General features: G+C 41.6%; 1 protein-coding gene across 3 annotated transcripts in view; it reads right to left on the minus strand.

Annotated features, from left to right (window-relative positions):
* grik4 (glutamate receptor, ionotropic, kainate 4) overlaps positions 1-23,837 on the minus strand; it is a 123,048-nt gene that overhangs the window by 59,729 nt on the left and 39,482 nt on the right. For all 3 annotated transcript variants that reach the window (XM_059957053.1, XM_059957051.1, XM_059957052.1), the window contains exons 6-9: positions 23,137-23,315; positions 14,244-14,297; positions 6,562-6,723; positions 2,675-2,827 (exon numbers count right to left, since the gene is read on the minus strand). In XM_059957053.1, the coding sequence (XP_059813036.1) occupies positions 2,675-2,827; positions 6,562-6,723; positions 14,244-14,297; positions 23,137-23,315 (548 nt within the window). The remainder of the gene's footprint in view (positions 1-2,674; positions 2,828-6,561; positions 6,724-14,243; positions 14,298-23,136; positions 23,316-23,837) is intronic.

The following is a 23,837-nucleotide window of genomic DNA, read 5'->3' on the forward strand; positions in this document are numbered from 1 at the left end:
TTGGGCAGCAGTTGTCTGTTGATGTCACACTGAGAGCTTTGACTGAGTGCCAGTCCAGTTGGATTTTTCTCAACCACTCACATCCAAAATGTGCTGCCCTTCATTTTTCAAAACATAATGCCCTAACTGTTGTGTTTGGTCTCCATACGTCACACTTACCTTCAGTTTGCCTTTGAGAGACACTTCTTCGCCTGTGCAAGTCTTTAGCTTCACTAATGGTATCTGAGAAAACTCTCTGTTATAGTCAGCCTCTGGAATTATGAACAAAGCTGACCATGTATCTGGCTCCATTTTCAGTTTTACACCAGACACGTCTCTTGTGATCCATAAGATTTTGTGATCTGCTTCAATTATACTATAGAGTTCTAGGCATGACAGCTCACCTTTGTTAGACTCTGTGTTGTCTGATTCTGTTTTACATTTGGTAACTTTATGCATTTGCTTAGTTTTGTGTTTGAGACTTCTCACTTGGTTGTGCTTTTTGTCTGCCTTGCACACTCTCTCTCTGTAACCTTGTCTGTGACACGTTTTGCAGACTTTTTCTTTGAAGCAATAGTCATTTACATCATGGGAAGATTTGCCACATCAATAACATTTTTAGATTTTTGCACCATTCAGGAACATTTTGTGCATTTCACATTCTAACCTCCTTTTCTGTAGTTCTGCTACATCTTTTGCTGCAGTTTCTAACAATATTGCAATGGTCAATGCCCATTCTAAGGTTAGGTCTCTTTCAGATAACAGCCTCTTTTGAGTGCTTTGACTATGCTTGCCACATACAAGCCTGTCCCTTAATGCATCAGAAAGTCCATCTCTAAAGTCACAGTAGTAGGTTTGCGCAGTTCTGCAATGTATTCAAAAAGGCTTTCCTCTTTTGACTGGTTCCTTTTGTAAAATCTAAATCTCTTAGCTATTACCAGCAGTTTAGGACTCAAGTGATTTTGTAAAATTCTAACAATTTCATCGAACATCTTAATTGCTGGCTTTTCAGGGGTTATTCGATTGCGTAACAGACTGTACGTTTTTGGGCACATTAAGCTAAGAAGTACAGGGGATTTCTTTTGCCCCTCCATATTATTCATGTTACAATACTGTTCAACCATCTTGATATATGACTCCCAGCCTTCATTAGTGTGATCAAATTCATCAACTTTCCTGACTGAAGCCATTGCCTGTCACGGTTCTAAATGTTAATTCCCCATTTTCTCCTAATTTTCTTTGATAGTGGCACACCTGGTTTTCATCAAGACCTGCAGTATAAGAACCCTGGCTTTGCACCCACTAGTTGCCAGATCACTGGTTTTGCCAGTGTGGTAAATAACGTTTCCTGGCCACTTAGGATTGTGTGTTCTAAGCTTTGCTTCAGGATTCCAAGTTTACTCCAGTACCGAGGTTTACCTGTGTAACTCCCTCTCTCCGTGCAAAGAAAAGTTTTGTCTGCCGCTTCCCTTTCTATGCTCCGTGTCAAGATAACTTCTGCCTGCCTCCTGCTTTCCTGCACTCCGTTTGCCGTTCAATGCTCACATCCACGTCTGCATCCTAACTCTACCTCCATGCCTGTGTCCGGCGTTTGGGTTCGCCCTGTTCGTTGCGCCATTGCCACATTATTTTCACTTTAAATTCAGCTTGACTTTCACTGTTGCTATGCAATGTACTCACATATCTGTTAGCATCTGTGACAGCCTTCTTGTGCCGTTTAACTCTCGCTGTTTCATCCCGTAACTGTCAGTGCAGTTGGTGATATTCTGACATTCAGGTTCGTACTCAGCGCCAATTTGTTGTGTCTGTGCACAACTACACAATAAAAGCATGCACATGGAAGATGGCTTTAACTGGTGTATTCACATTGCAACGAGAGAGAGAGAGAGAGAGAGAGAGAGAGAGCAATGTGCGTGTGTAGACAACAGATCAATACGTGGTGCTAAGGGGGGGCGGTCTTTGCTTTAAAAGAAATAGATCCATACATCACACCTGTCATATAAATTTATACAGCACGTGAAAATGCTCTTCAGCCCAATTAGATCATGGCAACCTCAAACATCCATTTACACAAATCCTATGCTATTCCCATCATCTCTCTGGAATAATTGGGTTTAATAAATGAAAATCGCTGATGAGAAAGATTCTGTTACAATAAAACACAGAACAACATATACTTACAGGTGAGGTCCAACAATAACACGAAGCACATGCCACAGGTAAATAATAAGCAACTCCTCTAGAGATCCACTTTACATATTCTATTGAGAAATTATACATAAGACCATCAGATATAGGAGCAGAATTAGGCCATTTAGCTCATCGAGTCTGCTCCACCATTTCATCATGACTGATCCATTTTCCCTCTCAATCCCAATCTCCTGCCTTCTCCCCATTTCCCTTCATGCCCTGATTAATCAAAAATCTATCAAACTGTGCCTTAAATACACCCAATGATTTGGCCTGCACAGCTGCCTATGGCAAAGAATTCCACAGATTCACCACTCTCTGGCTAAAGAAATACATGCATGAATTCCACTGTATGGATTCCACATGGACAATAAGCAGCAGTACCACATATAATATCTTTGGAAAAAGAGCAACCACATCATATACATATATTTCATAAATAGGCAGAACAGTGACATCATATCACAGTTATACAGAGTCCCAGGCCGTTCATTCTCTCTCTCACCATTCTCAGGTAGTTCATCAGACTGGTTCCATGTTGCCATATCTGTGCAGAGCCACAGGACAAGGATTTGACAGCAATTTCCTGGCTGCGGTTAAGTTCATTGACAGCGTTTACAATGACAAAGACAGCATCAAACAGGAGCGCGGAGGAGAGCTAGTTGCAAGAGACAGAAGATCACTTATAGAGGGAGTAAAAAGGAGCTTATCAAAATTCAGAAGTAAATTCAATATGAATGTGGAGAAACATTTGTTGCAAACAATCCTTTTTAAAAATTTAATAAAAAAATATGCAAAGCACCATCAATCTTGTTATCATTAACTGAAAATTAAATTGCCTAAAGCTGTGATTACATCTTCATGAAATCTTCACTAGTTTATTACACAGAGTTTCTTGATAAATTCTGTTGAGGATTGAACATTCTAGATTCATCCATCACTACTAATTAGCTTCACTCAAAAACAAATTAACCATTTCAGAATTTCTGTATCACTAGAGTTGTAATTTTGAATATGGACAACTGTATGTGTGAGAGAGAAAGGGGGGGGGAAGACAGAGGGAGAGACAAAGAGAGGGGGCAGAGAGAGAGAGAGAGAAAGGGATTAGAGATAGAGAGAGGAGGGAGAGACATAGGGGAGAGAGAGAGTGAGCAAGAGAGAGAACGAGATAGATAGAGACAGAGAGTGCGAGAGAAAAAGATACAGAGAGAGAGGGAGAGAGGTATTTTTAGTTATAAAAAGATGAAATTTAGTAATTTAAATCGGGTACTTGAGAGGTGGAGAACTAAAATTCACTAAAAATTACGTATTGCAATATACTATTTTCAGCTATGAGGAAAGAGCAGGGAAAAGCTAATTAGACAGGAGTTTTGAAGAATCAGTCTTACTGACCTCTGGCAGGTTTCTCTTCCATCAGAAAAAATATCCAATCATCTCTACTTTTTGCTATCTGTCCCTCAGCAAATTAAGTTCCAGAGCTTTCTCTATTTCTTTATTATTTCACGCTTCCATTTTCCAGGCATTATGTGGTATCTCATAAAGTACCTTTTGGAATGTTGACTATAAATCTCACTTCCTAAAAGGAATGTATTACCTCAGTATTGAGGGAGGATATCACAGAAAAGCTCCTCAAACAAGGCCACATGGATAGAGATTAGGAACAAAATGGTATCATCTGGGGGATGTATTCCATACCCAACAATCAACAGGACATAGAGGAACAGACATGTGGGCAAACATACAGAGATGTAATAAAAATAGGGTCAAAGTAATCGAGGATTTCAGTTTCCTGAAAATTAACTAGGATTGCATTAGCATTTAAGGCTCAGTGAAGGTAGAACTTTTGATATTCTGGAGAGTTTTATAGTAGAGCATGTAGATAGATCAATGTGGGAAGGAGCATTTCCAGAAATGTTTCCTTAAGGGAAAATCCTTCTGACAATTCTGTTGGAATTCTTGGAGGAAATAATAAAGCAGGATAGACAAAGGAGAGTCAGTCGATGTTGTTTACTTAGATTTTCAGAAGGCCTCTGACAAGGTGCTTAACAAGACTAGAACCCATGGTATTACAGAGAAGATATAAGCGTGGATAGAAGATTGGCTGATTGGCAGGAGGCAAAGAGTGGGAATAAAGGAAGCCTTTTCTGGTTGGCTGTCAGTGATTAGTGGTGCTCACAGGGATCTGTATTGGGACTGCTTCGTTTTATGTTATATGTCAATGATTTCAATGATGGAATTGATGGCTTTGTGGCTAAGTTTACAGTCGATACAAAGATAAGCCTCACTTGGAGTATTGTGAGCAGTTTTGGGCCCCTTGTCTAAGAAAGGATGTGTTGACATTGGAGAGGGTTCAAAGGAGGTTCATGAAAATGATTCTGGGATTGAAAGGCTGATCATATGATGAGAGTTTTATGTTTCCGGAATTCAGAAAAGTGAGGGGGGATCTAATTGAAACCTATCGAATGTTGAAAGGCCTCAATAGAGTGGGTAGACTCAGACCAGAGGACACAGCCTCAGAATAGAGGGAGGTCCATTAAAACAGAGATGAGGAGGAATTTCTTTAGCCAGAGAGTGATGAATCTGTGGAATTCATTACCACAGGCAGCTGTGGAGGCCAAGTCATTGGGCATATTTAAGACAGAGGTTGATAGATTCTTGATTAGTCAGGGCAGGGAGGGATATGGGGAGAAGGCAGGAGATTGGGGCTGAGAGAGAAATGGATCAGCCACAATGACCTAATTCTGCTCCTATATCTTAGTACTGGATTTTACCTTGTAGCTGGTCATGTGGAGGTAAGTGTCAGTGGGGAAGCATTTTGGAGCCAGTGGCCATAACCCCAAATATTTCAAAGTGGATATAGGAAAAGATAGGGACGGACCAGTAACAGAGGTCTTAAATTGGGGGAAGGCCAATGTAGTTGAAAGAAAACAAGATCTGGAAAAGGTAGACAGGAATCATTTACTACAAATGGTGAGATTTCAGTATCAAGTGTTCCTGTGAAGTTTAAAGACAAGGGTAACAAGCAGAGGGAACACCAGATGTTTATGGGGCCCTGGATGTGTGTGAATAGAGATAAAAGGAAGCATATTACATGTATGGAGAGCTAACGATGGGGACAGTCTGCAACAAATATAAAATGTGTAGGAATACGGTATATAGGAAGTTAGGAAGGCAAAGAAAGGTCATGAAATAACACTTCAGACTGGATTAAAGTAAATCCAAAGTTATTTTATAAGTGTATTGAGGCCAAGACATTAATTAGCGACAGAATAAGCCATTTACGGACAACTGAGCAATCTGTATGTGAAGGCCGAAGGTGTAGAAGTCCTACATGATTAGTTTTCATCAGTATTCACAAAGGAAGCAAACGCATAACTAGAAAACTTAGTTAAGGTGATATTCTAGTACAAGTTCCATAAATAAAGATACCTAAAACCAGAAACTGCTGGAAACACCCAGAAGGTCAGGGTGCACCTGTTGAAAGAGAACAGTCAAACACCCTTCATCGGAACTGAGAAGGAAATAAAGGTTTGTGAACTGATGAGGGTGGGGGAAGGGCATGCCATTGATAGGGTAAGACCAGACTGACCAATTGGTCAATGATGAATGGCAGCAGAGAACATTGATGAAAGAACATTGTGTGTGGGGGGGGGGGGGTGCAGGGTGGCAAAATGCAGAGCTGGAGGATATGCGTGGCACATCAGGATGGGTTTGTCCTCCACTTCCAGACAGAAAAGAAGAAACAAAAACAAAAAAGTGTGTGAAAGGAGGCTAGCGAGCATAAGTTTAGGGAGGGAGTAAGAGATTTCAGGTGGATCCAAGGGTGACTTTTTTCACCCAGAGGGTGGTAAATACCTGGAATACACTGCCTGAGAGAGTGGTGGAAACAAAGCTGTGAACAGTTTTAAAATGAGTCTAGATGAGCACCTGATCGGCGTGGACCAAGTGCTGGACAATACGATTGATACGAATAGGTGCCTACAGGTTGGTGAGGAAGGAATAGCCTGCTTCCATTATAACTGTATGGCGAGACTTCATCTCACCACTCTGATTTGGAGATCAGACTCAATCCAAGGTAACGGTATATCTTTTGCATGACTTAATTACAGGATGAGTAGCTTGCTCTCTGTCTGAATCTGGCCCCAGGACTAAAACATTAACAAATGCAACCAATCAACTCTCCCACAGCCAAATCTTCTGGTTCATATCGCTGACAAGAAAGCTCCCCATAATAACATTTTAAAAAATACAGAATTTATTCTCTGAACTGATACTGCACCCATTTTTATTAGCTGTTATTGAACTTCAGGTTCACGTATAAAAATAAAGCCTACCAATTAATTCCAATTACTTAGATTATTTAGATTAATTTATATTAAATCAGGTACTTACTGCTGCTCCAAGATAAGTCGAGTGTGCACAGTTTTCCTGCCAGGATTTGTTTAGGCTGTTAACAAAGTCACCATAGTATGGATGATCTGGGTTAGTGATGGAAAATCCCAGGATATTCACATGATCTTCATTTAGCCCCTCAAAATGGAGAAGAGGAAATTCCTGGAGTAAAAAGGACGACAATAAACAGACTTATTTTCCAATCTCTTCTTTGGCATTATTCTTTTACTCCTCTCCTCTAGAAGCATTTCATCTTGCAGAGTTCAATCCATCAACCCATCTTTATCCATGAAATATTGCATTACAAACCATTATTTTAGGGACCTCTTATGCTTCTCCTTTCTGTGTTTTCAAAAGCATCACTGTGAAACATTTAGGAGCTTGAACCCTGGGTGACTGCAGTTCTCTCCAACACTCCAATATAAGAACCCAAAATGCTGGCAGAACTCAGCAGGTCAGACAGCATTTTGTGTTTTTATTTATTTCCAGCATCTGCAGATTCACTCGTGTTGACTCCAATATAGGAATTACTGGGCAGTTTTCTGGAAAGCTGTCTGATTTCCCCCATCACCAATCCTGGACAGTGATAAGGAGAGTGAACCTACATTGTATTCTGCTAGCTTTAACCCCCTGTTCACTAGACAGGGATCCTGGCTGTATTTCCCTTCCTGGTACAAAGAAGAAACACAACCACATGATTGACTGAAAATTCCAATTTCTATTTACCATAACTTATGATTTTGTTGCTGAAGAGCACTTTAATGAATTACAATCTGGATTTGGTTCTATTATTATTAACTAACTTAACATAAAAACATAGAAAACCTACAGCACAATACAGGCCCTTCGGATCACAAAGTTGTGCCGAACATGTCCCTACATTAGAAATGACTAGGCTTACCCATAGCCCTCTATTTTTCTAAGCTCCATGTACCTATCCAAAAGACTCTTAAAAGACCTCTATCGTACCTGCCTCCACCACCGTTGCCAGCAGCCCATTCCACGCACTCACCACTCTCTGAGTAAAGAACTTACCCCGACATCTCCTCTGTACCTACTCCCCAGCACCTTAAACCTGTGTCCTCTTGTGGCAACCATTTCAGCCCTGGGAAAAAAACCTCTGACTATCCACACGATCAATTCCTCTCATCATCTTGTACACCTCTATCAGGTCACCCCTCATCCTCCATCGCTCCAAGGAGAAAAGGCCGAGTTCACTCAACCTATTCTCATAAGGTATGTTCCCCAATCCAGGCAACATTTTTGTAAATCCCCTCTGCACCCTTTCTATGGCTTCCACATTCCTCTTGTAGTGAGGCGACCAGAACTGAGCACAGTACTCCAAGTGGGGTCTGACCAGGGTCCTATATAGCTGTAACATTACCTCTCAGCTCCTAAATTCAATTCCACAATTGATGAAGGCCAATGCACCGTATGCCTTCTTAACCACAGAGTCAACCTGCACAACTGCTTTGAGAGTCTATGGACTAGGACCCCAAGATCCCTCTGATCCTTCACACTACCAAGAGTCTTACCATTAACACTATATTCTGCCATTATATTTGACCTACCAAAATGAACCACTTCACACTTATCTGGGTTGAACTCCATCTGCCACTTCTGAGCCCAGTTTTTCATCCAATCAATGTCCCGCTGTAACATCTGACAGCTCTCTACACTATCCACAACACCTCCAACCTTCGTGTCATCAGCAAATTTACTAACCCATCCCTCCACTTCCTCATCCAGGTCATTTATAAAAATCACAAAGTCCCAGAACAGATCCCTGAGGCACACCACTGGAGACTGACCTCCTTGCAGAATATGACCTGTCTACAACCACTCTTTGCCTTCTGTGGGCAAGCCAGTTCTGGATCTACAAAGCAATGTCCCCTTGGATCCCATGTCTCTTTCTCAATAAGCTTTGCATGGGGTACCTTATCAAATGCCTTGCTAAAATCCATATACACTACATCTGTTGCTCTACCTTCATCAATGTGTTTAGTCACATCCTCAAAAAAATCAATCAGGCTCGTAAGGCATGATCTACCCTTGACAAAGCCATGCTGACTATTCCTATCATATTATACCTCTCCAAATGTTCATAAATCCTGCCTCTCAGGATCTTCTTCATCAACTTACCAACCACTGCAGTAAGACTCACTGGTCTATAGCTTACTGGGCTATCTCTACTCTCTTTCTTGAATAAAGGAACAACATCCACAATCCTCTAATCCTCCGGAACCTCTCCCATCCCCATTGATGATGCAAAGATCATCGCCAGAGGCTCAGCAATCTCTTCCCTCACCTCCCACAGTAGCTTGGGGTACATCTCATCCGGTCCCGGCGACTTATCCAACTTGATGCTTTCCAAAATCTCCAGCACATCCTCTTTCTTAATATCTACATGCTCAAGCTTTTCAGTCTGCTGCAAGTCATCCCTATAATCACCAAGATCCTTTTACATACTGAATACTGAAGTATTAAGTACCTTTGCTATTTACTCTGGTTCCATACACACTTCCCTACTGTCACACTTGATAGGCCCTATTTTCTCACGTCTTATCCTCTTGCTCTTCACATACTTGCAGAATGCCTTGGTGTTTTCCTTAATCCTGCTCACCAAGGCCTTCTCACGGCTCCTTCTGGCTCTCCTAATTTCCTTCTTAAGCTCCTTCCTGTTAGCCCTATAATCTTCTAGATCTCTAACACTACCTAGCTCTCTGAACCATTTGTAAGCTTTTCTTTTCTTCTTGACTAGACTTATTACAGCTTTGGTACACCACAGTTCGTGTACCTTACCATAACTTCCCTGTCTCATTGGAACGTACCTATACAGAACTCTACTCAAATGTCCCCTGAACATTTGCCACATTTCTTCCGTACTTTTCCCTGAGAACATCTGCTTCCAATTTCCTGCCTGATAGCCTCATAATTCCCCTTACTCCAATTAAACACTTTTCTAACTTGTCTGTTCCTACCTCTCTCCAATGCTATTGTAAAGGAGATAGAATTATGATCACTATCTCCAAAATGCTCTCCCACTGAGAGATCTGACACCTGACCAGGTTCATTTACCAATACCAAATCAAGTACAGCCTCTCCTCTTGTAGGCTTATCTACATATTGTGTCAAGAAACCTTCCTGAACACACCTAACAAACTCCACCCCATCTAAACCCCTTGCTCTAGGGAAATGCTAATCGATATTTAGGAAATTAAAATCTCCCATCATAACAACTCTGTTATTATTACACCTTTCCAGGATCTGTTTCCCTATCTGCTCCTCAATATCCCTATTACTCTTGGGCGCTCTATAAATACACCCAGTAAAGTTATTGACCCCTTCCTGTTCCTAACCTCCACCCACAGAGACTCCATAGACAATCCCTCTATGGTGTCCACCTTTTCTGCAGGCGTGAGACTATCTCTGATCAACAGTGCCATGCCCCCACCTCTTTTACCTCCCTCCCTGTCCTTTCTGAAACATCTAAAACCTGGCACTCTAAGTAACCATTCCTGTCCCTTAGCCATCCAAGTCTCTGTAATGTCCACCACATCATATCTCCAAGTACTGACCCATGTTCTAAAGCTCATCCACTTTGTTCACAACACTCCTTGCATTAAAATAGACACTTCTCAAACCTTTGGTCTGAGTGCGTCCCTTCTCTATCACCTGCCTATCCTCCCTTTTATGCTGTCTACAAGCTTTCTCTATTTGTGAGCCAACCTCCTCTTCCCTGGTCTCTTCAGTTCCCACCCTCTAACAATTCTAGTTTAAACTCTCCCCAGTAGCCTGAGCAAACCTCCCCACCAGGATATTGGTCCCCCTGGGATTCAAGTGCAACCTGTCTTTTTTGTATGCCTGCCCCAAAAGAAGTCCCAATGCTCCAGAAATCTGAATCCCTGCCCCCTGCTCCAATCCCTCAGCCACACATTTAATCTCCACCTCACTCTATTCTTATTCTCACTGTCATGTGGCACAGGCAGTAATCCCAAGATTACTACCCTTCAGGTCCTGCTTCTCAACTTCCTTCCTAACTCCCTGTAGTCTTTTGTCAGGACCTCTTCCCTTTTCCTACCTATGTCATTGGTACCAATATGTACCACAACCTGTGGCTGTTCTCCCTCCCACTGCAGGATATCTTGGATGTGATCTGAAACATCCCGGACCCTGGCACCTGGGAGGCAAACTACCGTCTGAGTTTCTTTCCTGCATCCACAGAATCACCTGTCTGACCCCCTAACTATGAGTCCCCTATCACTACTGACTTCCTCTTCCCTTCCCTGCCCTTCTGAGTCACAGGGCCGGACTCTGTGCCGGAGGCACGGCCACTGTCACTTCTCCCAGGTAGGCTGTTCCCTCCCCAACAGTACTCATACAGGAGAACTTATTGTCAACGGGTACAGACACAGGGGTACTCTCCAGTACCTGACTCGTCCCCTTGGATAACTCCTTTCTATCATCTCCTCACTCTCCTTGAGCAGGCAAAGGTTATTGAGTTGCATCTCCAGTCCCCTAACTCGGTCCCTCAGGAGCTGCAGCTCGACACACCAGGTGCAGATATGAACGTCCGGGAGTCTGGGCAACTCCAGGACCTCCCACATCTGACACCGAGCACAGATAACTGGCCTCACGCACATACTTCCTTTCTGCAATTAACACAGGTAAACCTACCTTGCCTCATCCTGCTACCACCTAAGCCCGCTGAGCCAAAGCCCTCTCACTCTGCCAGCCTGTCACTCCACTGCCTGCTGGACATGGCGATCTTCTTTTTAAACTTTTCCCACTCTACTGGCTGACGTCACGCTCCTGCGCAGTCTTGCCTCTCTTTTACCCCGAGTAGTAAAACTGCCTTCACTCCGGAAATCCTTAGCCATTTACCCGCAGCCTTCTTGCTCCGAATCAACTGATTAGTTTTTATATCCACAATGTTAATCAACTGTTCAAATTGGAAACTAATAACAAACCGAAAGCTCTTTTTCATGCACTATTTCAAGAGCAGGAGAAAAATCTTGTTTGGAAGATCTTGTAACTCAGCCAGTGTTGTTTTCTTGCCAATTTCTCTTCTCTCTAGATGGCATCTCAACCTGACATCATACAGCACTACATCACAACCCTTCAACAATTATAGAACAATGGCTTCGAAATAGTGTCTTAGAGCACAATGTTCCCATGTACTGTGCAACAAAATCTCTTCAGGAAACCAACTCGAAAGTGTGATCGATTATTAACACAGGACATTCACAGCAGAGCTGGGCAGAGAAGTGGCAGATAGAATTCGATCTGGAGAAGTGTGAAGTGATTTACTTTGGAGGCTAAACTTGAAGGCAGAGTGCAGGGTTAATAGCAGGATACTTAACAGTGCGGAGGAACAGAGAGATCTTGGGGTTCACGTCCATAGATCTTTGAAAGTTGTAGCACAAGTTGATTGGGTGGTTAAGGTGTATGGCGTGTTGGCTTTCATTAGTCGGGGCATTGAGGTCAAGAGCCGCAAGGTAATGTCCACATTGGAGTATCAATTTCATTTCTGGTCGCCTCATTATAGGAAGGATGTGAAATCCTTTGAGAGGGTGCAGAGGAGATTTACCTGGATTATAAAGAATGACTCATGAGAATAGGTTGAGCAAACTAGGGTGTTTCTTTTTGTGGAGAAGTAGGATAAACGGTGATTTTATAGAGGTGTACAAGATGATAAGAGGCATAGACAGATTGCACAGCTGGAGACTTTTTTCCAGGGTGAAAATGGCTAATACGCGGGGGCATAACTTTAAGGGAATTGGGAGGAAGGTATAGGGGAGATGTCAGAGGTAGGTTTTTACACAGAGGTTGGTGGGTGCATGGGATGCACTGCCAGGGGTGGTGGTAGAGGCAGATACAGTAGGGACATTTAGGAGACACATGGATGAATGAAAATTGGAGGACTATGTGAGGGGGAAGGGTGAGATCGATAAAGAAGTAGGTTAAAGTTCATCATAACATTGTGGGCTGAAGGGCCTGTACTGTTATGTGTGTTGTGCAATGTCTGTGATTTTTCCCTCTTCCAAGCTTACGCGGTTGAGACACACAAGGATGAGCAACAGCATCCAACAGCATGTAACGCAGGTATGGAGCCATATCTGCAAATTTTACTTGTGTGTGTGTTGTGTGTGTTCAAGGTAGTATGTTCCACTGCATGTAATCGTCAAGGGACCTGGTGGGAAGTATTTGATGCTTCAACACACATCACACTTAATAAACTGTTCCTGGTAGAGAATTTTGATGGGCAGTACCTTCCAGTTCAGTGTACATTACTCTGCATAATAAGTGACAGTTACTATGCTGACTGAAGATTTGATTTTTTTTTCAAATCATAAACTATGATTTAGTTGCAAAAGAGCACTTCAATATATTCTAATCTAGACTTGATTCTATTATCTGCCTTCTTGTTCAGGGAGATTCTGTACTCCCAGAGAAGTGTGTGAAATTTACATGCATTACCAATACCCATATTATTACTTTAGTGATTGGGAAATGGCACAAAGACAGATATAAACATCTTTTACCAGGGCTCGATTCAAACACATCAACATTGATATAATCTTGAATCTTACATAGAACTAAGCCATCTCTACTTTCTCCGGTGCATTTACAGAACCTGTTCCTGATTTTAACAATAAGATATGTTGTTGTCTTCAGAGACTGAGCAAAGGTTGAGCGAGCTAAGGCTTTTCTCTTTGAAGAGAAGAAGGATGAGAGGTGATTTGATAGAGGTGTATAAGATTAGAAAAAAGCATAGACAGAGTGAACAGGCAGTGCCTTTATCCCAATTCAGCAATGGCTAACAGCAGGTTACATCCTTTTAAGTTGAGGGGAGGAAACTTTAGTGAAGATGTCAGAGGTAGAATTTTTTTTTTGCATAGAGAATAGTAAGTGTGTGGAATTCACTGCCAGGGGAGGTGGTAGAGGGAGATCTATTAGAGACATTTAAGAAACTCTTAGATAGGCACATGGATGGAAGTAAAATGGATGGTTATGGGTATGTAGGAAGGAAGGGTTAGGTTGATCGTGGAGTAGGTTTAAAGGTTGGCACAACATCATGGGCCAAATGGCCCTTACTGTGCATCACTGTTCTATTTTCTATGTACTGGAACAAAGTGTTTCAGAATTTCTTTTTCTTGTGCACCTTCTCCATCATTCCATCTCACCAAAACTGCCCCTGCCATCACCTGCTAGCAATCAACCTTCCACCCTCACCAACCTTCGACCCATTTCTGGGTGTTTGACCCACACTCCAGTGATGTGTGGACGCCTTGAGGGGTTTTCTTTGTTCTTCATAAAGAACACATCTTCCACTCCCTTGTTAATAACTCCTTGAAGACCTTCTGAAGGGATCATCGTTTGAGACTTTTGCTTAGCTTCTATATTTTAAGAGGCAGTCCAAAAGAACTGTTCATGCCATTACTTCAAGATCTTTTAAACAGCTGAAGCATTATTCTTGGCCCGATGCTGCCTGACATTATCTAAGATCAGCAGATACCAATGTTGGAAACTCATAAGATGCTAAGAGTGGTAGCGGTTCAACTGGAAAAGGAGCAGATCCAATCCCTCTCCAGCAGTATTCAAAACACTTCTCCATTAAAGAAAGAAAAAACTCTACTAGGCAGATAATTGTAACCATTGGTTGCTTGACATTACATTACCAGAGATGTGAAGATGTAGTTATAGTAGGCAGATGTCATTCCTAACTCCACAGCCTGAAAAACAAGTAGAAAAATACAAGTTACAGCATCCATTCACACAGGCTTTAGAATGCACTATATTCTTTAAATTTGAGAATTCGAGCATTTAATCTCACTTTATCATTCTGTTCGCCAAACTAAGCATTTAACTGCACCTAAATGTCATATACGGTAGATTATTTTAAACATTTATCACCTTCTCAGTCAAATAAAATTGTAAGACCTGTTATAAATTCACTCATTTTTCACTGTTTAAATGTTGCCCTTTACCGCTGGCATTTGTCTAGAAGAGACAAATGTAATTTGCTGACATTCTTTCAGAACTTTGTCACAAGATGTCTATAAAGTGACCGGAAATGATAATTTAAAGTAATGATTAACTTGACAACTTTTATCCTGTAGCCTATCAGTCATTCCTTCTGTTCTTTTTTTTAACCCCATTGAGAACATCTTCAAAAGGCAATGCCTCAAGAAGGGGGCATCCATCATGAAGGTCCCTCGCCATCCAGGACACGCCCTCTTCTCATTACTACCATAAGTGAGGAGGTACAGGACTCTGCATACGCACACTCAACACTTTAAGAACAGCCTCTGCCCCCTCTATCATCAGTTCTCTGAATGGCCCATGAACACTACCTCACCATTTTGTTCTCTTTTTGAATTACTTATATTTTTTATATATTCTTGTCATAAATTATAGTAATTTTTATGTACTGCTGCCACAAAACAACAAATTTCATGACATATGTCAGTGATAATAAACCCAATTCTGATTCTGCATAATAAATCACATTTGTTTTCTTACTCTTGTCAAGACAAAGGATCATTGATGGTGAAGTGTTAACATTTTCCCCCTCCATAGATGCTGCCTGACTTGCTGAGTATTTCCAGCATTTTCTGTTTGCGTTCTGTAAAGGGAGGCTTATGTTATGTCATAATTTTCTTCTGACGGAAACCAGGTGGGCAAGGTTAGAATGGATTAATTAACCCTTCTTGTACTTCTTAACCCTATTTAATTTTCAGATATTGTTGGCAGTTCTATAAGCTTATGAGCCTGTGTTTTCAGTTTGCCATTTTAATCTTTTTCTGCCTTCTTTTTATCTCTTTTTTTCTGAGGAAGAGCATGAGGGAGGGAAGTGACTGAGGGCAAACTCAGTTTCTCGAGAGGCTGACTGGCATGGAAGGCTTCCACAATGCATGGATAACTATAGATAAGGGCCTCTGAAAGTGAATCACCAAGCTCGCAAGAACATATGCTCCTTCCACAGAGGAACCAAGGATCATAGTAGATTTGATTTAAACTTAGTATCTTTTGGCATGGAGTCCATTGTGCCTGTGTCAGCTCTTTAGAAAAGCTATCTCATTTAATCCCACTGAAGTTTTCTCCCCTTATTCTGGAAATTAGTTTCCCTTAAACATACTTCTAGTTGTGTTTTTAAAGTCTTCATAACAACTGGATTTTATCTCCATTTTGGTGTTGCATCCTGGATTTTAACATGTATGAAAATAATTTTCAAAGATTTCACTGATTTTAAGACTATAATATAATTTTCAAAAGAAACAATTTCTACATAGCCCATGAGTTTTTGAAAAACTGTTAGGTCTCAATCAGCTTGAAGAAGACATCTATTGCAGCAGTTCTTTTCTGTACTAGAATTTACACCCAGCACATTGGTATATCTGGCCTTATTATGAATTCCTATTGGACCACATGTTGGGATGAAAGACTACAGGCATTCCCTGAGTTACAAACATTTGTAAATCGATGTGCCCATACGTCAGAAAATACACAAAAAAGTAACCATAGCTTCACAGCATTGTAATGAGGGCCAATTAATATGAACATACTGTATAAAGCATTTATTGTCCTTCCCTGCCTACTTACAATGGCACAGAATCAGGATGTCCCATGGACAATGACTAGTTTCAATGGATGTGAAATATTAGTGGCTGTTAGATTGCCTAATATAGTATTCGAAGAAGTGATCGCTAGTCAATTTCCAAAGCAACTCCCTTAAGTGGCTTCTCACAGTGAAACAAGCAGCCCGTGTTATTATTAAACAATGCTGTCTCATTGCGACAGGGAGGTTACATGTAGTTTTTTTTTACAAAAGGCTGGTTCTTTCTTGAATTTAATAATACTTATGGGATTTCACTTGTATGTGTGGGGTGTCTGTAAGTTGGCTTTGGCTTTCATAAGCAAGAAAGGATCATATCTGGGTTGCAACTCTAAGAGGCACAACTGTCAGTCACATGGTGTGATACTGGACACACATGTCAGACAAATTGCACATTGGCATCAGCAGCCATCTCAGGTCCCATGGAAGTAGGTCCCTAACCTCAAGGGATTGAATAACAATATTATATCATGCTCTAGATGCTAAGCTTACTTGGTGATCCAGTAAGATTTTTAAAAACATGAATCAGGATGCTTTATTTTGATTATCCAGTGTCAGATCACACATTCCCAGGTTTTGTGAATCAAGTTTGTGTTTGAGAGAACATCATGAATTTCAAGCGAGTTGCCTAGAACTCTAACCCTACACTACTCTTGCCCGCTAGTCAAAAGGACCTGCACTATTCAAACTTGCTCTGTGTGAGGGAGAACATCCCAGTATCTCTCTTAATACAGCAATATACAGGTATTCATCTGAACTTTTGTACTTCCACTTGATTTACAATGTTTATTCCAATGTATTAGTCTTAATAAATTATTGCTATGCCACTTATTACTCCATTTCCCAATATTATACCATGTGGACTGATGGCATGATTTAGAGTTCAGTGTTAAGCTGCATATTTTTTAGCCAATTATTTCAAAACAAGTAACCCTCCCCACATCCATTTCAATCTCTGCTTTCACTGGGAGAACCTATTATCCTTATTTTTTTTGTCATTTCCAGCTTTATTTTTCCCAAAATTTCCTTTTTTTCCTATTTGCATGACATCCAAGCCAAATAAAACACAGTCAGCTGCATTTTGTGCAATATTAAATGCCACCCACTAACATTCAGTGCTAATCGAGTTTGAGTCTGTGCCGCCAGTTGCCAGCATAACCAGATTCTATACTGCTCCTGTGACCTACTTTGAATTCAAAGAATGAGACATCATAGAGGCAGATCTCTCAAGCTTCTTCCTACTGCGGCAGCTCTTTGAAAAGTGTTCGCCAGTGTCCCACTTGTCCCATCTTTCTTCAAACGTTGCAAATTTTACCTTTTAAAAGTATCTGTCCAAATTCCCTTCGTAAAGTTGTCGTTGGACCTGCTTGCACCCTCTGCAATAACTGGAACTGTACCCAGACTGAATGGAAGTAGTACTGGTTCACGAAGACCAATTATTGCAGCCACAGGAAATAACTGTAGTCCTTCAGGACAGCGCTCTATTCCAAATAGTGGCAGCTGCTTCACCAATGACCTTCATCCCATCTGGTCAAAAGTGGGGAATACACTGATGACTGCACAATGTTTAATTTATTTGCAGCTGCACCAGTCTAAGTCCATGGACAGCAAGACGTCAGGCATGGATAGCTAAATGGCAAGTAATAATCAAACCACATGTTTCAGGAGATGATTAACTCCAGTAAGGGAGTGTCTAATCATTTCCAGTTAACATTCATAGCAGAACAATCATCAAATCTTTCACTATTAATATTCTGAGTGCACATCTGAATTAACTGCACAATCCAGATATAGTACTGTGGTGACAACAGCAGGTCAGACACAGGGTATTGCAAGGTGTGCGACTTGCCTTCTATCTCTCCTTCTCATCATCTACAAAGTGCATGTCAGAAATGGGATGGAATATTCTTCACTTGCCCTGAATCAGTGTACATCTATCAACTCCCGCCACTGTCTGTAAGGAGTTTGTACGTTCTCCCTGTGACTGCGTGAGTTTCCTCCGGGTGCTCTGGTTTCCTCCCACAGTCCAAAGATTTACTGGTTAATTGGTCATAGTAGGTTGTCCTGTGAATAGGCTAGGGTTAAAATCAGGGGGTTGCTGGGTGGCGTAGCTCAAAGGGCCAGAAGGGCCTATTCTGCGCTGTGTCTCAATAAAAGTAAAAAAAGACAAAATAATTGCAGAAAGCTTGGAGCTTTGAGGACAAAGGCAGCTCATCCCTTTCTCTCCACAGCCACCAAAGCACCGTGGCTGTTCTTTGACATCAGACAGTGACTTAGCAAAGGTTGGTCGGCCGTACGCCCTACATAAGACCTAAAACGAGGACAGAAGGTGCATGGAAACCCCTCAATCTACACATTCGCCTCCAAGTCACACGGCATCCTGACTTGGAAATGTATTACCATTTCATTAAAATAAAAGAGGAACAAAGATGTTTCCCTTGATATCCAGGCCATTCCTAAAACAAAACCCCTAACTAAAATAATTTGGTCATGGCTGATTGAGAGTGTTTGCTGCGCTCAAGACACTTCTCTGTTTTGTTTGCTGCAAAAGTGATTATGGTTCAAAAGTACTTCACTGGTTATAAAGCATTTCAGTAATTCTTTGGCTAAGGGAAGGCATTCGCAAGTGTAAGTCCTACTTACATTCAGTGCATGATTTGTGTGCACTTCCAAAATCTTAACTCAACTGTTTTATTACCATCAGGAAATGAGCAGTACGGGAATACTGTCCTGCATTCTCAACATTATTGCCAGTCTCGGCCCGAAACGCAGACTATTTATTCATTTCCATAGACGCTGCCTGGCATGCTGAGTTCCTCCAGCATTTTGTGTGTGTTGCTTTGGATTTCCAGCAACTGCAGTTTTTCTCATGTTATAATTGTTACCAATTGCAGCACAATGCAATGAAATGAGCACAAGTTTCATAAAGAATTTGCAGAACTCTTACTCCGATGTTATCAGGAGGTGGAGAAGGGAGTGAAGCATAAGTAGGAAGGGATAAAGTAGCTGTGTTTTGTTTATGGGGTACTCCGTCAAGGATCATCTCCTTGTCATGGTGGAGAGGCATGTGAGTCCCTGAGTTTCCAAGAGTGATGCCGTCTGGAGTTTGGCTCCTGGTAGGATCAAGGGGGACGTTCCGGATAAAGAGCGATCCAACCAAGATCTCAGCGGTGGAGCTGGTGGAGGATGATGACACATCACGATGGCGGTGAAGGTGGAGGAGGCTGCAGCAGTGAAGGTCCCCAGTCATCTTGCACTTCATGCCACGGGATCTTGACGCCGATCCGTCAAAGACTGTATGGTGGCTGCTCGTACATTAGCCTCCCCACGTTAAACAAAGTCATGCACAGGCGTTCCGCATTACGGGAATATGCAGGGACGATGGAATGGGGCTGGGACTCAGAAGGAACTGAGTCTGAAAGTTACAGATTTGGAGACGAGGCATGTATAGAGGATACATTTAACTGGCATGGAAACAGAAGATGCTGATGAGCCACCAATTGTTGTGAGTTCTTACCACAGCATTTACAAGACAATCTGAGGGATTCTTATAACATTTTACACAAATGTATACATTACTATACCATAATTTCTATCATAAACTACAATACTTGATCAGGAAATGTTTTTGTTTAAAGCTCATCTTGCCAGCTTTTAACAACAATTATCTTTGAATCCAAATGCTTTTTAACTAATTCAGTTGCTTGTTCGGAGCCAAATGCCTTCTCTGTAATGCAGTTACAATAATTCCATTGTTCATTTGCTATTCTCACACTTACAGCTGCAGGGTCCTCTCTCACTGATGCAAAATGGTGAGTCCTGATAGCCATCCTTTCTGCTCAGAATGAAGACATCAAAATCACCTCAAAATTACAGCAAATCCCCTCACTATCTCTATAGGCCTGAATCTAGTTATAATTCCTATCCCAGTTTACAGGCAGAGAATACAATGAACAAAGATAAAGAATGAGGTACAAAATAATTTTACCCCCTCATTTGGAAATCACAGCAAATTGACGATACAATTATTTGAGAACCATACCCTTTATTTCCATATTAATCACAACAAAAGTGCCTGCTACAGTTTTCAGGACAGATGGGAAGGAAGCATCACTAAATTTGAGGAACTTCCAGTAATTGTCCCCCTTCTCCTTCACCATTCCCCATCCCATTTTCCCTCTCTCACCTTATCTCCTTACCTGCCCATCTCCTCCCTCTGGTGCTCCTCCCCCTTCCTTTTCTTCCATGGCCTTCTGATATCTCTTTCACCAATTGACTTCCCAGCTCTTTACCTCTCCTCCTCTCCCGGTTTCACCTCTCACCTACCACCTTGTACTTCTTCCTCCCCTCCCCCCACCTTCTTATAATGACTTCTCATTTTTTTTCACCAGTCCTGATGAAGGGTTTCGGCCCGAAACACTCACTGTGTACTCTTTTCCATACATGCTGCCTTGCCTGCTGAGTTCTTCCAGCATTTTGTGCATATTACTGAATTTGTATGTTGGAATTGCAATGGCCACCAAAACGACTGAACTAGGTCCCACTGAATATGAGCATGAACTCCTGATAATCTGATAAACCACAGGAGAGTAAGGTCATGGTGAGTGCAAGTTCTGTCACTGACCAGATGGGCTGAATGGCTAGCTCTGTCATGTAAATTCCGCTGAATGTCTCAGCCGCTCTGTTCAGCATGTGGGTCGGAACAGTTGATTGGAAATTGAAATTTTATATGAAATTATTATGCTAACTAAACGTTAAAAATCCTTAGGCATTATTAATGGATTAGGGGCTGCAGCTCCTAAGGCCTTTTAAAGAGGTGATGTGCAGCAGACCACTCCAGCTCTTTGTGATGCCTTTGTTGCTGATGTTAGAGGCCTAAGATATTGTGCAAAAATATATATGAAGGCTTCCAAACATTCACAATGGTCTATCATCAGTGTGCCGTTCACTGATCACTGATCAGTGATATCAGTCCACTGATATCAGTGAGGAATGCAGAGTCTTGGTTGGGAGTGTGCCGTTTAGGTGAGGGGGGTGAGTGGGAGATAATCAGTCCATGAGATAACCTGGCAGAGATGATGATTGCTGAACATTGGTAACGACGGGGCTGAGGAAGAGCATTTTTTCAAAAAAAAAGTAATTTAGAGACACAAGAGATTTTGCAGATGCTGGAAATCTTAAGCAACACACACAAAATGCTGGAGGAACTCAGCAGGGCAGAATAAGAACTACCTGCCAGCTCGTACTTCTCCCACCTCCCCACCCGGCACCTTCTTATTTTGGCTTCATCGCCCTTCCTTTCCAGTCCTGACGAGGAGTCTCAGCCTCAAACATCATCTGTTTATTCCTCTCCACAAACGCTACCTGACCTGCTGAGTTCCTCCAGCACTCATTGTGTGTGTGTTGCTTCAAAATAATATTATCATTTTTGGGATGGTGGTGTCCATTAACTGCCCTTGAGAAGGTAGTACTAAGCCACCTTCTTGAATCATGGAAATCCTTCTGGAGAAGATGATCCCACAATGTTATTGGGTAGCAAGTTCCAAGACTTGGACCCATCAACTGTGAAAGGCTGGCCATATACTTCCAAGTCATAATGGCAGGGAACTGGAAGGGAAACTTGTAGGTGTTGGCCTTCACTTTTGTGGTTTCCCCTCATCTTTGAAGCTGCAGTGGTCAGCAGTTTGTGTGGTGCTGGCGCTTCGGAGGAGCTGCATTGCATTTAGCACACTGGAACACGCTGCAGCCACTGCATGTTGGTGTGCGGGGAGCAAATGTTTGAGGTGGTGGACAGGGCACCAGTCAAAAGGCTACTTTGTCCTGGAAGGTGTTAAGCTTCCCCAGAACTGTAATCCTCATCCAAACTATTCAATATTCCATCACATCCTGACTTGTGCATTGTAGTTTGTGTTGTCTTGAACACACAGTATATCCACTCTTTAATCTGATCTTGTAGTCATGGTAATTATGTAGCTGCTTCATGTAAGTTCCTCATCATTAGTGACCTCCAGGATGCTGTTGCTGGGGGAACACTGTGATCTAATATCACTGAACGATAAGGGAGGGCTTATTAAACTTTCTCTTATTGTCATTGTCTGGATCTTTTTGCTGTAAATGTTACTTGCCACTCATTAGCTCACACCTATGATCCTGCTGCATGCAGGCGTGGACAGCTTTATTTGCTGACAATTGTGAATAGAATTGAACAGTGTGCATTCATGGAAGAAAAATCACTTAATGGGAGCGTTCTGAGAAGGTAGATGCTTTGAACTCACGATCAGCAGCTCAGGTAAGGTTGGAATTAGTTAAACAAGTAAGCTGTCTGGTTAAGGCCTACTTCTACGTGTTTGCTCATTATACACACCTGGAGGACACAGAGCAAAAAAGTCCCAATGTTGCACAATGCAACAGAATTTCTGGGCACCACTCTTGTGTTATGGAAGTTACTGTCCTCAATGAAACTTCTAATTCCAGGGAGCCTTTGGTGACAAAAGTATGTAGAGCTTATGCATGGCCGTAGTCAGCAGAACCTTTGCAATCAAAAATATGGTCACATACTCAAGCTTACATTATTAGCTTGTGCAAAACATTATGTCAGCTCAACAATCTGCGAGCGTTGGTCTAACGGATCCAAGTATAAAATGGCCATGTCTACACCAGAGGATTATTTAAAACATTCTCATCAAAAATAATGACCATTGTACTGCACTATAAAGGCAGGAAAACAATTTTAATCTTTCACATACTCAGGAGGTCTTACAGTTCAGAATATGAAGCAGCCATATTTGATTATTGTGTACAAATCTTCCGTTTCACATTACAGTATAAACAATGCGTCAGTAACTGACAGAAATAGTCATTTGAAGTAACTGAAGTTTCCATGGTTTCATAGAGACCTTTAATTAATCGTTAGACGCTGGTTGAATGGAATTTAGTAAGCTTAGGGTTAAACCTACCTTGTGAAGGATTGATTGTGACACTGAAGTACTGGCATCAATAATTATGGTTGCAATTTTGTCATCTCGGATTTCTTTCAGGAGTGGTGTTGAATCCTGATTTTGATCCAACATTCGCACCGACAATGTGTCCTTGGAAATAAGAAACTGGCGCAATAACTTTTCCAAACTCAAAAGGCCTGCAGAAAAACCAGGGAGTGAGGTGACATCTGGAATAAATCAAACTGCAAGGCCACATCTAAATTATATCAGAATGAAATATCTTTCTGGGATACTTGGCAGGGAATTTTACCTGGAAGGCTTCAATTAAAAAAAAACAAAGTGCTTTAAATCACGTTAGCTTTGGTCAAAACTACTGGAACATACTTACTTAAATTGTCACAGAATTAAAATGCTGAGAAATGAGCTTATCAAGCTGAAGAGAATACTTGTGCTCTTGACAGCTGTCATCAACCACAGCTCACAGTACCAAGTGTAGCGGTTACTGGAAAACCAACCAAAACCACTGAGGGACTAAGCCAGGAGATTGACACTGTATGACGCGCTTCCAAGTAACGAATTTCCAAATCAATAAAGGTATGTTCGATCCTTTATTACGAAGCCAGCAAAGACGAATGATCTTGTGGTGATTAAAAACGAACGAAACTAAATTAGCAATATAGCGTTCAAATTAGCGATATTAAGCAGTATAATAGCATAAT

The sequence above is a fragment of the Hypanus sabinus genome, chromosome X2 (genome assembly GCF_030144855.1).
Source record: "Hypanus sabinus isolate sHypSab1 chromosome X2, sHypSab1.hap1, whole genome shotgun sequence".
NCBI lineage: Eukaryota > Metazoa > Chordata > Chondrichthyes > Myliobatiformes > Dasyatidae > Hypanus > Hypanus sabinus.